At 35.9% G+C, this 14,537-nt stretch overlaps 1 protein-coding gene across 1 annotated transcript; it reads left to right on the forward strand.

Annotated features, from left to right (window-relative positions):
• Positions 1-519: 519 nt before the first annotated feature.
• CWH43 (cell wall biogenesis 43 C-terminal homolog) lies at positions 520-14,537 on the forward strand. Its single transcript, XM_068186696.1, is given in 11 exon segments — positions 520-768; positions 2,907-2,986; positions 3,932-4,037; positions 6,767-6,816; positions 6,819-6,907; positions 8,096-8,245; positions 10,518-10,546; positions 10,582-10,697; positions 11,318-11,379; positions 12,421-12,576; positions 14,094-14,537. Coding segments are annotated over 11 exon segments (1,083 nt in total). The 5' UTR covers positions 520-611; the 3' UTR covers positions 14,182-14,537.

The raw sequence follows: 14,537 nt of genomic DNA on the forward strand, positions 1-14,537 counted from the left end.
AAAAGCAGAAGTATTTCTGTTGGCTCTGGAATTCCAGCATACAACTTGCTGCCATGTTAAATTGACCTTCCAACCTGCTGCAGTCTGCTTACACTGTTTTATAACAAAGTGTTGAGCAATTGCTTTTGTAGTTCCTATATGAAAAACATGTTACTTTTATTTTGGTGACTGAGCAGTTCATTGCCACAGATTATAGATATGTGCAACCACCAATGTACTTTTTTCATCAAGCTGTTGCTTTATGGTTCTTTAATATGTAGGTGTAACTCAATTGTTTTTGTCCAGGTTAATTTCAGTAAACTTTGAAAACAGTGCACTCAGCTGAGAGTTGTAGCCATCAATAGGGTCTGGAAGGATTTTAGCATAATTTATCTGCCATGTGTTAGCCTTTTTGACATAATACCCTGTAACTGCACTGCAAATCAGTCTTTACTTGAGAGTGCTGCCAAAAAATCTCATAGTTCCTGCATTGCCTCATTAGGTATGGCATTTATCTGCATTTTGTTTTGAATCCTCTTTGTTGTTGGAACCATAAAGTTGTTATGTTGTAACACAACAGCTGGGAGTTTATAAAATGTGTTTATAAGCAATGTTTAATATGTTAAAGGTCTATGAAAAAACTAATTACTTATATTTTTACAGGTTTTATAATGTTATGTATTGGGGTAGACTTTCTATCAGAACCCAAGAAAGACCTTAACTCTGTCTTTGAAGTGAAAAGCAATCAAAAACCATTCTTCAAAAGGAGTAAAAACTATATTAAACCACGTAAGTATAATTTTAGTTCCTTTTCTCCATGACTCTAGGAATATTGTTTGAGGAAAAAAAATAACATTGTGGAGTATTTGGTCTGATGTTTTAGAAAAGTTTTTTTGGTACTGGTCTTAGAGACAGACTGGTAGTTGGTGTTTCCCTAGTTCCAGGTTAATGATGACATAAACTACTGGAGGAGCTGACTCACTGTGGTTATGACTGATAGAGGCTATTCCTAATGGAGTGTGTTAAACAGAGGCAAGAAACTGGGCAAAAACCAAAATGAGAAAATGGATTCAGCATCATTGGTGGTTTTGTTTTAGTGGTTGAGGAGGAGGCTCTCTGGATCTTGGGATTGACATTGCTTGTACAAAAGATATGAATAGTTTCCCAGCCATGCGGTATGGCAATTTTGAGGCGGTTCAGTGTGACAGCACTGCCAGGGCTGTGTGAGCTGGCTGGCAGTGCGGTGGCACTCGGCTGGCCCTGAGCTGCTGTACAATGTGACACCCTCCAGCGTGAGGAGGTCCTGCAGAGCCTGCTGTGGCCGGCAGCACAGCACAATGCTTGGGGCTGGCTGTGTGTTCAGAGCAGGCCTGTTCTCAGGAAACCATTGTCATCTGCTGCCTCTCAACTATGCCTAGGGATCCCAGATTTTCAGATTATATGTATGGGGTCTGCTTTTTTCCTTAGGTTTTGAAGAGAAATGAAAATCAAATATTCGAGGTTTTATCACTTTATGGTTTTTAAAGCATACAAATATTTCCAACGATTTCTCTACAGTCATTTGAGTCCCTGATTTGTCTTCATTGTCAGCTTACTGTTTCTAAAGAAAAAATGCCTGTCAGTAGCATGAGGTTTGGTAGAGGAGCAAAATGCTAGTCATGAGGGCGTGGTAACCCTACAGAGATCAGGATGCTGAAGATTGCAATTCCTGCATCTTTTCTTCTGTGACTTTGGTTCAAATTGCTTGCCATTTGTGTACATTTTGCTGCATTTGGAAAAAGAAGGCAATAGTGCTTCACTGTTTTTCAGAGCTGTTTCTGAATCTTATGGACATCTTTACCCTGTATACTCAGGGGCCAAATGAATGTAGCCTGTGAGAGTTTGTGCGTCAGAGACAACATGAGCACCCTTTCAAGTGGTTTGAATATTGCCGCTAAGAAACATTTCACAAAAGTAAATTAATATTTCAAAATACTACCTGTCACAAAGCACAGCCCTTGCTCAGCTAACCTTGTAATGTTGCAACAGTACTTCTTGTACTTCCTCATTATGCCCACACTTGTACTGTTTCTCAGCTTCCACTCTAAGCACCTTTGTGTCTTGCAGAGTATGAAATAGCTTGACATGTGCTAATATAGGCAGCATGTCCTTCTTTCTGACATCTTCCATTTTAAGATGTATTTAAATTTTATACAAAACCATTCCAGAAAACTTGCATTAAAATAATTTAATATCTTTTTAAATCTATGAAAGAATAAACTGGAGTTACTGAAATCATTGTAGACAGCATATGCCACTGTGTAAATGAAATAACTGCAGAGGGCTTTGATCATCAAATTATATTGTGCTGAATGGTGAGAGCTCTTAAGCGCACACTGTGTTTATTTGTAATGCTACAGGAGCAATTAGAAAGCTCTGAATATGCTTTCTATGAAGCTGCACTGTCTTTCCAAGAGTATGTCAAACAAATGACCGCTCTTTAAGTTTGGCAAGAGCCACATCTTTCTGACATCTAAAGGCTTGCAAAGTAAACTAAATTTTATTCTACACACTGTATTAATACAAGATAAAAATTGTGTACTATGGGTGCACATTTGCACACAGAGAGCAAAACACTGAAGGGTTTGCATGACGCTCTTATTCATGTCCTGTAATGAATTTTTCAATCGGTGTAATTTTTGCATAGCTATTCCAAGGAATTTTGGTACATTTTATTTGCTCAGCATGTTGTGTTTTGTAGAGTGTATTTGCACACATATACACATTCTGCATGCATAGATACCTCCTTGATCTGCTGTTGTCACTTAAATGGACACATTTCTTGTCCTGTGGATAGCACACATTAGAATAAGTGTCCTGTTTAACAGCAACAATAACATTATTTTTTCTTGAATTAAAACAATTTTTCTGTGTTTTTCTATTTCAAGTATTGTGGCTGTTTGTTGGTGTTGGTTTACTTGGATTGGGTTTACGTTATAAAACTTAACAGAATAAGTTGGGCCAAGGGGTAAGTAGGGTGTTTGTGAGAATGGTAACTTTCAAATATACAGTAAAATGTGTGTGTAATAGCTTAGGTGTGTTAATTGTGGCTGAAGAAATCTTTGCAACCAAGTATTCATGAAAACTAATGCATGAATGAAGATGCAAAAATTTAATTTATAAATTAATGTCAAATTTAAATGTCTCGGTCTATGGAGATTTATAGTGATGCTATGAAGGAAAAAATACTTTGAAAATTTGAGAGATTCTTGTCTCACATATTCAATTTGAACATTACTTTTATAAATTGGTTTATTGGATTGGTATTCAAACTGGACAATGCTGTTAGTCTGCTGATCTCATGAAGGGGGAGTTTGAACAGATAACTTTCTGAGGTTTCTTCCAGGTGAAGGAATTCTATGGCTCTATACTATATCATAACTGAATTGAAGCTCTCTGAAAAGTTAGTTGACACAGATTAGACTTAGACTAGGTATGGAAATTGGATAAAAATTTGAAGATTCCAGTTTTCTATCTTGCAAGAAAATAGGTATTGCAAAGGTAATAAATAACGAGATGGATAACAGTCATAGAGTTCAGTGTTGGATTCACAAATGCACACAGATTTATATGGTTGGCCTTCTTTTTTCAATTAATTCAGATTTTGCCTTATTGTGTGGCAAAAAGTGGTCAGCTCCTCTTAGTAAGATGAAAAAATGCATTGCCTCTTTCCTCTTCATTTATTTACTGTTACTTGTACAAATTAACTTGAAGTATGATGACTTTTATTCCCTTGTTAATAGCAGATTTAGTATTTCATAATTCTGACAGCTTTATTAGGAAAATATATTGGTTAGAACATCTCTTCCCGTATGTCTTTTATGGCATCATGTGTCTGGTGTTTACTGCAAAGCTATAATATTTAAAATTCAAATTTTATTTTACTTTTTTCCTTTTTTTTTTTTTTTTTTAGGTTCCAAAAAGAGATTTCTCTGCTATGATCTGGTTTTTTAGATTTGGATATGACAGTGAAGGATGGTCTAATTTGGAAGGATCAGCTAATTTGCTTAATCTGACAGGTAACTCTTTTTTTCCCTACTTCATTTATATTTGGGAGGATTCATCTGAAAAGACAAGTGAAAACACCTTGGTAACTGAGGCCATTTTTGCATTAACACAAGAACCTGTGTTTAGTGGTTTTCTCCTCAATTTTTGAACAGTTCCAATGCAATCACTTCAGTCAAAAATCCATTTGCAGAGGTGATAATTTGTTTAATATGTTTTAGAGAGGTTTCTGATCAGAGGAAACATATATTTCTTATTTAGATTTGTCTTCTTATACTGATGAGTTACTTGTCTATAGAGAAATTCTTTCCATAAATGAAATAATATCCTTTTAGATAAAATACAATGGTATTTACAAAGGTAAATATACTTTTAGATAAAATACAATGTTTTATAAGTCCTATGTGGGTTTTTTAAATGTGAAGCATTATATAATTCCTAAAGGGTGTGAAATTCAAATGCCCTTAACAATGAATACAGAGAAGAAACAGACAAGTCTGTTTCCATCACTTAACCAGTGCAATGTATACAAGAAAAGTATTGTATGATTGTAGCTTGGTTGTCATGATTTCACTATAGAGAAGTGTATCTAAACTGTTGCTCATGGGCAGGAATTTGTTTGGAAAATTAGCTATAAGAAATGAAGACTTTGGACTCAAGATGAGTGCTGTTGCAGAGGTCATTGAAAGGAATTTGCCAGTAGTGCTTGTAGGTGTTACTCTTTTCCTGCAATACCCATGAGATAGGGTAGACAGGGGATTGACAGTTTAACATCTAAAGCAGTTCAGGGAATTAGGAAATGTCCATGCTGCCATTCCAGCGTTTGCTGTTCTCCAGTCCGCCACAGTTTTTCCTGAACAGCTCAGGCTTTACAGACCCAAGCAATGAAAAGGCACTGACAGGTGCTCCTGTGAAAGTCTTGATTTTGTGGCAGAGATACACGGGAGTTAGTGAAGAGTGAAAAGACTGATTTAACCTCATTCACTCCGTTGTCCCATGACCAAAGGTTCAGAGAGCTGGGCTATGTTGGCTGTCTGGTGATACGAGAAAATAGCCAGGATATTTAATGAATTGAAATTAGGAACATTCTTTTACATAAGTGATTCCATAGTTCATGTCTGTGTGGTTATTTAATCTTTGCATATTAAATTATGTATTTTGATGAATACATTAATTTCTGGTACCTATAATTTAAATTAATGAATATTAGAAAAAGTGGTTACCTTGTCATGTTCATCGGCATTTCTTTAGGGTAATAAAATATCACTTATAAAAAAGACAATTGCTAAGTCAAAAAGGCAGCAAATTCCAAAATATAAATTAATAAATCATAATTTCTAATAGGTGGAAACACTATTCTGGTGTTTTATGTTACATGCATATTGTAAAAATACTACATTAACATTGTCAGTAAATGCACTCAGAGTTTGTCTAGAAATTCCTATAAGAAGAGTTCCTGATTTTGAGAGCCATAGGGAAAAGAGTGGCTATCTGCTTTAGGATAGGGGTTGTCTTTAAAGGTGTGGCGGTGTGCGTTCCTTGGGTTCACCTCTGTGTTGGAATAGTGAAGATGCCACACGTAATGGCTTTGTGACTGGAATTTCTGTCTGCCCTGGAGGGATTCAACATCAACCCTTCTTAATGGTTTCAGTTACTGTTTCTGTGATGAGGATGCATGCTAATGATGTAGAAGGAAAAATCTGGGAATCCACTTAAGAGCGCTGAGCTCCCATTTTCCCTCCTGACAATGCTTTATACTGCTGCATATGATATTTTGAAAGCAAAAAAGCTTCTGTGGTGCTGGATGGTCATAATTCCTTATGGAAAGGCTGTGGATAAAATGGTGACTCGATTTGCCTTTCTGTGTAGGAGAACACTCTAACAGGGGCATAATTGCAGCAAGAAGGGAGCACTTGGAGCACTTGTTAGTGCTGCAGCTATACTGACCTGCTGCTCAAAATGAGTCTGAATGGTTCAGCCATCCTGTGGGCAGCTTGCAGACTCCCACCTTCCTTCAGGCATGGGCAGTTGTTTCTTAAATGCCAGTTCCTCAAGGAACTGCTTAGTTCTTCCTGTATCTTGCAGTTAAAATATAGGGGAACCCATCATGTTCCCCTGGCAAAACCACACCTCTGCATGTAAACAGGGAGGGACCACAGTGCTTTGAGGTGGCTGCAGATGCTCAGCAATTCACTGGAGCTGCAAACTCTTCTTACCATGCCTTGGGGCTGATGCAAGGTTGCTCTGGGCTGAATGATTATTTTGGCAACAGCATCCAGCTGTGTCTTGCACAGGACCCTTTGAAGCACAATAGGATTTGGTAGATGAAGGGAAGTGCAGATGTGCTGTGTGGTGTTCGTTCATCAAATTGAAAGCAGTAGACTTGCTACTGTGCTGTTAATTTGTGCGTGCACAGTAACTAATACTTTAGAAATGGCACGAGGTCTGCTCAGACCAGCTGTATGCTGTAGTGTCATGTATCTCTGCTCATGCACCAGGGATGAGCCATGGCCAGCAGACACTAGGTGCATCTTCATCAGAGTTTGTGTGGCCTGCAGTAGCCATAAGTTTGGGCATGACTTTGTTGCCAACATTGATTTGCCTTGACTGACCCCTGAAGGGCTTGTGTCCATCCCTCTGTAATCAAAAGGGAAATAATGACATTATGTAGTTACATATAAGTCCCATTTATAGGTAACAGTTATAAATGTGAAAATATTTTCTTTTTTACCTTCCATCTTAGAAGCAGATTTTATCACTATTATAGAGAGTGATGCCTCTAAACCATTCATTGGAATGGAAACCATGATCCAACAATGTGGCTAGGAGAAAGACTGGGATTTTATACAGATTTTGGTCCAAGCACAAGCGATCACACTTGGGGGTGAGTCACCTTTATATGCACAGTGACAGTAAATAGATGTAAATATATTGCCTAATACAAACTACACTAATACAGAAGCAAAGAATAGTTGGAACAGTACTCACTATAATCACTTGTTAAACCTGTCCTTTAGCAACAGGCTTTGATTCATTAGCATTACCATGCAATGTGGATGGAGTTTTCCTATTGCTAAACATGATCAGATTTTGGTGCCTGCCCCCATAAGCTTCTTTGGTTTTGGTGATACAAAGAATGGCATCCTGCCCTTTAATGTACAGATTGGGAAGTTTAGCATTCCAAGTACTGCACCCAATGCCCTTTTCACATTATTTTGTTTTGGGCTATGAGAATTTTATATTTCAGACTTAAAAATGTGATAGCAGATGGAAAATGTAGCACATCAGGAGGTATGAGAAATTTTGAATTCATATCTAGCTTGGGCTGTATAATGGGAAATGGGAATAGAAAGGTGCATGTCTGTGTGACCGGATATTTTGTGTCTAATTTTACATTAATGCTTGACCACCTACCAGATGCATATCTTGAAATATATTTGTCCTCTAGAAATATACTGGCATATAATGTAGCTTTTTGTTTTCAAGGGTATATACACATCTCTGTGGCAGAAAGAAGTTCCTACTGATGTTGCTATGGCTATTTAATTTTTGCCATCTGTGAGGGGCATTTTGTCACTTTCTTCTTCCAGACCCTGTCTATTTGAGGCAGAATGGGGGAGAGAAGTCATTCTCTGAGATTTTTTAAATGAAATACATTGAAAAACCTGATGCAAAATGTCCAAACAGAGGCTGAAAAAAGAGAAATCTCTCATTTTAAAGATGTATTTCTACCTACTTTTACCTTTAATAAAATACCTTTAAATTTCTGGTAGTATAAAATTCTGTTTTATATGAAACACAGATCATGAAAACCTTAGTGAAAGACTTCATATATATGGAATGATATTTCTTAGTGTAGGAATTAACTTGATAATATTTTTTTAGACATGTAGTTAAGCAGTATTTTAGAGGGAAACTTTCTATATTCAGAAAAATCCACTAGATATGGTTCATATTCTGGTCTTACAGTTTTTTCAGTGACTGTTAGTCTTCTGCTTACATTTATCTGCTTAGTTCACACCTTTGATGCTTGTGAATCACAGGATGTAACTTTTTGCCTCTCCTCATGTAGGATTATGGCACTATCCAGGTATCCAATTGTAAAATCGACCCATCACCTCCTTCCATCTCCAGAGGGAGAGATTGCACCTGCCATCTCCCTGACTGTCAACTTCACAGGGAAGCTGATTGATTTTGTTGTTGCTCACTTTGGAAATGAAGAGTGTATATTTCATTTATTTTTACATAGTGTGTACAAAGTCACGTAATGTAATTTCTGAACTTCTGGGATTTATTTTGTACTCTTTAAAATCCACTGCTGTAATACTGGTTGTAGCAGGGCACTTTTGAAGAAATCCTATGACAGTTTAAAATTGGTTAAACTATTGGTTTAAAATTTTGAAGCATTTTTTTATGTGTCATGCAAAACTCAGCTGAACCTACTATCTGAATTACTAGAGATTTAAAGATACAGTTCTGCAAAGTCACAACAAATGATAGGGCTACAGATGCAACTCAGAGTAGGACAGAATCCTTCTGACTTTTTGCATGTGGGATAGATGTATTACCTTCCAAAATGAATAGGTACAGTTAGAGATAGACAGCATTAATGGAAAAATGTTTGGTGTTTTTTTTTTTTTTTAAAGTAACAAAGCTGAAACCTCCAATAAAGGACAGTGTTGATACAGCAGCAAAACTATCCATCAGTGTCCTTCTGAGAGTATGCAAGTGGAAATAGGAAGTCTGATCTCTGAAATCAGAAAAGCAATATTATACCAATAAATCAAATAAGTGATGGAAAAGAATAAGATATATATTTCAGTTCTTTAAAACAATGTTTTGATTACTTGTGTGTAAAGAATATTAATAACAGATAGTTTTGTGAATGCTCCATGCAGCTGTTATTTCTGTTATATTTGATGGGATATCTAGTATGTTTGTGGCTATGTAGTAAGATCTTTTAAAAGAAAATGTTACAATTCATGAAGTGGCAAATTTATGGATAAGGTGCAGAATATTATAACACAAAGAAGCTGCTCAGAAAGCCAAAGGAATTCTCTATATCGCATTTCCTTCCTCTGAGTAGAAACTGCACCCAACCTGCAAATTGTTTGTAGATTTCCCATTTATTAAACAAATATAATTGTCAGAAATCACTCCTCATTTTTAACTCTAGAACAGGACTTAATTCTGTGCCTCACACAGATGATTAGACTTGCCTGTCCGAGAAACTGTTTGTCAAAGTAGAAGAAAATAACACTGTATAAGACCTTCACAGAGAAATGAGATAAAGATGAAAGAGAAAATATGAGGAGTGACATGGGAAATGAGTGCAAATTAGATTGTGTTTTAGAGGGGAATGAATTTGTAACTAAATACTGCACATAACTGCTCATTTTTTATATTTTTTTCTTATGCTGCTTATATTGACATAGACTATAGAATACTGGACAACTAGGGTTGTTTTTAAATATGATTTTAAAAATGTGGGACTGTAACTGTGCCTGTGCCTTTAAAATACCCTGACTTCTGGAGAGGTGCATTCTGGAAAGAGCAGCTAGCTAAGCAGGCAGCTTCACATATACCTAGGTCAGACTTCTACTTAAGTGTTTGGGGATTTTTTTGTCTCGTGTCTGTGTGCTCTTTCTCCCTAATGCAATTACTTCAGTCAGAAGTACCACTATTTAGAAAGCATAGCTGCATTTAAATTGTTGTCTTCTTCAGGGTTTGCAGGTTCCAAAATCAGCTCTCCCTGTCAATGTTTTTACTCTTAGCCCAGACTATCAAAATCTACAAGACAACATGATTTACACAACAATTTAAAGTCATTAACATGAAGAATCATAGAAAGAGAACTGTTTTTTCATTATTTTATGACAAATCCAAGGACAGGGAGTTGGGTCCAATGAAGTATTTTACCAGGCTCCACTTTTTGCTATCACTTTTGATCATGTTGGAACTCTTGTGTAAATCTTGTTAAAGAGATGTGAAATACATGCCAAATGTAATTAAGTAATGCTAATGGGATGATGTAACTCTAATTACATTTCATAAATTATGGGACCCAGACTTTAAGACTTTATTTACCATGATCTATCCATAATAAAATTTATTTAGCGTATAAGTTCTTTGTTACCCACCACATCATGCTAGCACAATTAAATTTCAAGTGCAAGCAGAGGCAAAGCCTTAGATAACCAAAACACTAACTTTCACTTTTCTTAGTGATGATATCAGTATTAAAAACAAAACAGTAATAGAAAAAGTTGTTCCTGTGATGGATAGAAAGAGAATGTGAATTCCATCTACCATGACCATGTGACTTTTATCAAATGTAGTGATAATTTTGAATCAATGAGCTTTCCATGAATTTTCATACTCTCTAATATTGAGCAACAAAAATGGTACCAGATTGATTTGTAGTTTACTATGTCATAGCACAAAGATTGTGAGCTAAAATGTATATGTCTTAAAATCTTTTCCATTTCTTTAAGAGAGGACTTGGACAGAAAACTCCAAGAAAACCTATTGAAGACTAGCTCTAGACCTATTGAAGACCTATTGTTTCAAACCTATTGAAGACTAGCTCTAAGCAAATTGTATTTCTAGGATACATCACTTCAGCTCCTGGATCCAGAGACTATACTGAATTAATACAAAATGGAAATGTGCAGGTAATATGAAAATACTGCATCTCTAGAGAAAATATATATTGGAAACACTCAGCCTAATATTTCAAATTGGTAACTTAAATATAGACAGAGAAGTGAACACATGCCCACTTTCAAATATAATCTTTAGCTACCTCATGATATCTTGCAGAGAAGGTGGAGTTACACAGTGAAAGAACAAGAGGCAATGGACAGCATCTGCCCCAAGGGAAATGTCAGTTAGAAGAAATAAAAAGTCACAGGGTTGTCAGGGATTAGAACAGGGGCTTGGTGAAGTCGTGAAACCTTCACCTGTAGGGATATTCAGAAGTTAGCTGCATAAGGCCCTGAGCAATCTGCCTGAAGTGACTTTGACCAAGGTTAGGAGTAGGTGGCTTCCAGATAGCCTCTAATTCTGTGATTCTTCTGTTTTAAAAATGAGCTCTCTGTTAGGAGATACCAAAAAGTTGTCTGATTTGTCCATCTCTAACAGTGAGCATTTTCTTTCTACCTTATTACAATGTTTTAGGCAAAATATTTTTCTGCTGTGAGTTTATACATTGGTCCTTTTAGTGATTTAAAGCCTACCCAGATGAACACTTACCTTATTTGTTTGACTTTTTTCCCTTTCAGTATCCCTCTAGGATATTGACAGTACAGATCGGGACAGATGGTGTAGCTATATTATGTATCATGGAGTAATAAGGTATGTTAAAGTGAATCACTTATTTGTAGGCTTAAGTATCTTTATGGTTATCAGTTTTATAATCTTTTGTAAGTGATTGTGGAAGAGTCTCACATCCCTAAACATTATTATGAGCAGCTGGAGCTATCTAAAAATTATGTGGAACATTGATCTTAGGGTCACAAGAACTGGTGTATCTCTGAATATAATTCACAAAGACACTATTACAAGCTTCATCATTCTGTGTCAAAAGCCTTCAGATCTACTCTGCTTTAGTAGCATAAAATTACATTTCTCCAAAGCTCTGGCTTTGCAACTTCTTTCTAAAATGTGAAGGCTAAGACCAAATTTGTATGTGACACAGAAGATACAAATTTTGAACTATGATTTAGGGTTCCTTGAAGCAAAATGCTGATCTAATTCAGCCAATCTTTATGCTGGATTTAGTGGAAACTTGAACTGTGTAAGCCCATATTGAGGCACAGGACCTATGCACTCCATATCTTTTAATACCAAATTGATTACAAATTGTTCTCTTGGTGATATTTGTACGGAAATGGAATTCATCTTCTTTTGAATAAACCATGCAAATTTTGCAGTGTTCACAAGTCATAAACTTGATAGCTGTCTTAACAGTATTGAGTAAAAAATAAAAAAAGGCAACTGAAAAAACTCAGCTGAAACTCTATTTGCAATTAGAATTTTTTGCATTATTCATTCAATTGATGCCTGAGTTCCTTTCTTGAATATTGAAATCTTTTCAGTGAAAATTTGGTGAGCTCATACATCCACTCATATTTTAAAGCTGTAATTTTTTAAAAAGGTTTTTAGACGCAGAACTTATTTTTACTGTCAAACACTGTTTTTCAGTTTTTATGCTTGTGACATGGTATTATGATCCTGTTTATGGAGCACTTTCAGGTTTTGAAAGTGGATTCACAGAAATGGAAAATTATGTTGATAAGCTAAAGCATAACTCTTGGAAAAAAAATACATTCATTAAGAATGTGGTGAAATTGTGGTGAGTTATTTCTTCAAACTAACTCTTTTCATATTTGACAGGCTGGGTTATACCCGCATATCTCATGCTGGTTTAAGTGATTCAGAAGTCCAGATGGCCAAATTTAGAATCCCAGATCATGTGGATAGCTATGTTGACAATGACAGAATTGTCACTGATCCCAGCCAAGTTCCTGAAGACATCCCTTTCAATCCCAGGTCAGTGTGTCTCATAGGGAACGAAGGGGATGATGTACCTGGCATCTTGTAAAAGAGAAGTCCAGGAACAATATTATTTCTAAAGTGAGAGGCACTGATCAGTACCCAACTGAGCAGAAGAGTAGAAGTCAGAAACTTCTGATTTGTAATTCCATTTTTTTGATTGATTTGGCATGTGCCCTGGGAAAATCAGTCTGTTGTGTCACAGCATAAAGTGCAAGTAATGCTCATTTCACCCAGGCAATTTCTGAGATTGTTTGATAGGGATATTTGCCAAGTGTTGTGATTATTCTTTTGATAAATGATGAAAGATCTCCCATGTTTCTCAGCAATTTGGAGGTTGGGTTCTTAATATGCTGTTACTTAGAATAACAAATACAATATATACATTAAATAATTTTTGCACAAGCATTTTAAAACATAACAAATAATTGGAGCTAAAATTAAAAAGAATGCCTAAGGCAGTATGTTGCATCTGTCAAGAAGGAAAAGAAAAGGACTAGCTTTAATGTAAAATAGTAATTTATTTCTAAATCGCCATCATTTTTCCACTGGTATTGCATAAGGAAGAGATATACAGAGGAAGATATTCTAGTATTAAGTATTAATAGTGAAAGAGTCATGAAGTTTGTGACAGATGTTGCTACAGAGAGAATAATTCCCAGTAATGCCTTGTTTACTATTCCTAACATGCATAATGCAGAATATATTACTTTATCATATACATCTGACAGTTGAGTGTACTCACTTTTTATGTACCACTCAGCCACTGGCTTCCTGTCTAAGCAGGGGTTTGCCCAGACTATTCCACATGATGGAACTCGCCTACAGTTAGCATTCATGTTCAGATTTTTCTCAGTTGACTTCAGCACAGAATTTTGTCCTAATTTATTCTGTCTGCCTAGAACAAGAAAGTATTTACCCTATTGGAATGTATTTAACTTTTTCTGATTAACTCTACTTCTTTAGAAATATAGTGGCAGTGTTCTTAAATATTACTTAGCACTGATATTTTGAATAAGTACTCCGTTTTAATTTTGCAGGTCTGTCTACCATAATAGTCAGCTGTCAAAACTTTAATATTTAAATTTGGCATGAAAAAATTACAATTTTCATCATAATTTGCAAAAGTAAGATGTACAATATTTATAACAGGGCTAAATGTTTTGATACTATGGGTGCTACGGGCGTTTAAATTGTATCTCCACTAAAATCAAGACTAAAAACTTAGCTTAGAATTTAAGTAGATAAATGCAACACTCAGCTTTTTCATCTGGAGTTCCAATTATAGACTGCCTATAGCATCAGTGGAATCAATGTAATTAATTGTCTCCAGTATACTCAAAGACCTTTAGTAGGAGAGGGTTCATAGAACCTGATTTACATTTAATAGAGCTGAGGCCTGTTTCTCAAACAAATTGCCTAGAACATTCAGAAGTAGGGTAGTAATTGTGTGATTTAATTGCATGGGATAGATAATGTTGTAATAGTATTGCTCTGTTGAATATTTTTTTTAGGTTTGGATCTCATAAAGATGGACATAATTATGTGACTATTCATCACTTTCATATGAGCATTCCTAAATATTTTAAACGGACAAATTAGAGCAAGAAAATAAAATTATTATTGAGACCAACAAGAAAGGTTTGTTGCTTGATACGGAATTGACAGCCAAAACGACTACAGTGTTTAAGATGAGCAACTCTCATGCTGCACAACACTGTGAATTTCTGTGTAATAATTGGTGACTTCTTGAATGAGCTGCCATCGCTGTGAGGGAGGGAAGATGCATGCATTTTTATAAACTGGTATCTACATTGGCCAGATACCTGCTTTGTATGCAACAAAGCAAGAGTGGGAACTTGCTTTGGCAACAACTTCTTCAGCTTTAGGGGAGGTATCATATATAATGACGTTTCAGAGTGCTATTGCTGCTACTGCAATAAAAAGATTGACCTAGA

The sequence above is a fragment of the Anomalospiza imberbis genome, chromosome 4, assembly GCF_031753505.1.
Source record: "Anomalospiza imberbis isolate Cuckoo-Finch-1a 21T00152 chromosome 4, ASM3175350v1, whole genome shotgun sequence".
NCBI classification, from domain to species: domain Eukaryota; kingdom Metazoa; phylum Chordata; class Aves; order Passeriformes; family Viduidae; genus Anomalospiza; species Anomalospiza imberbis.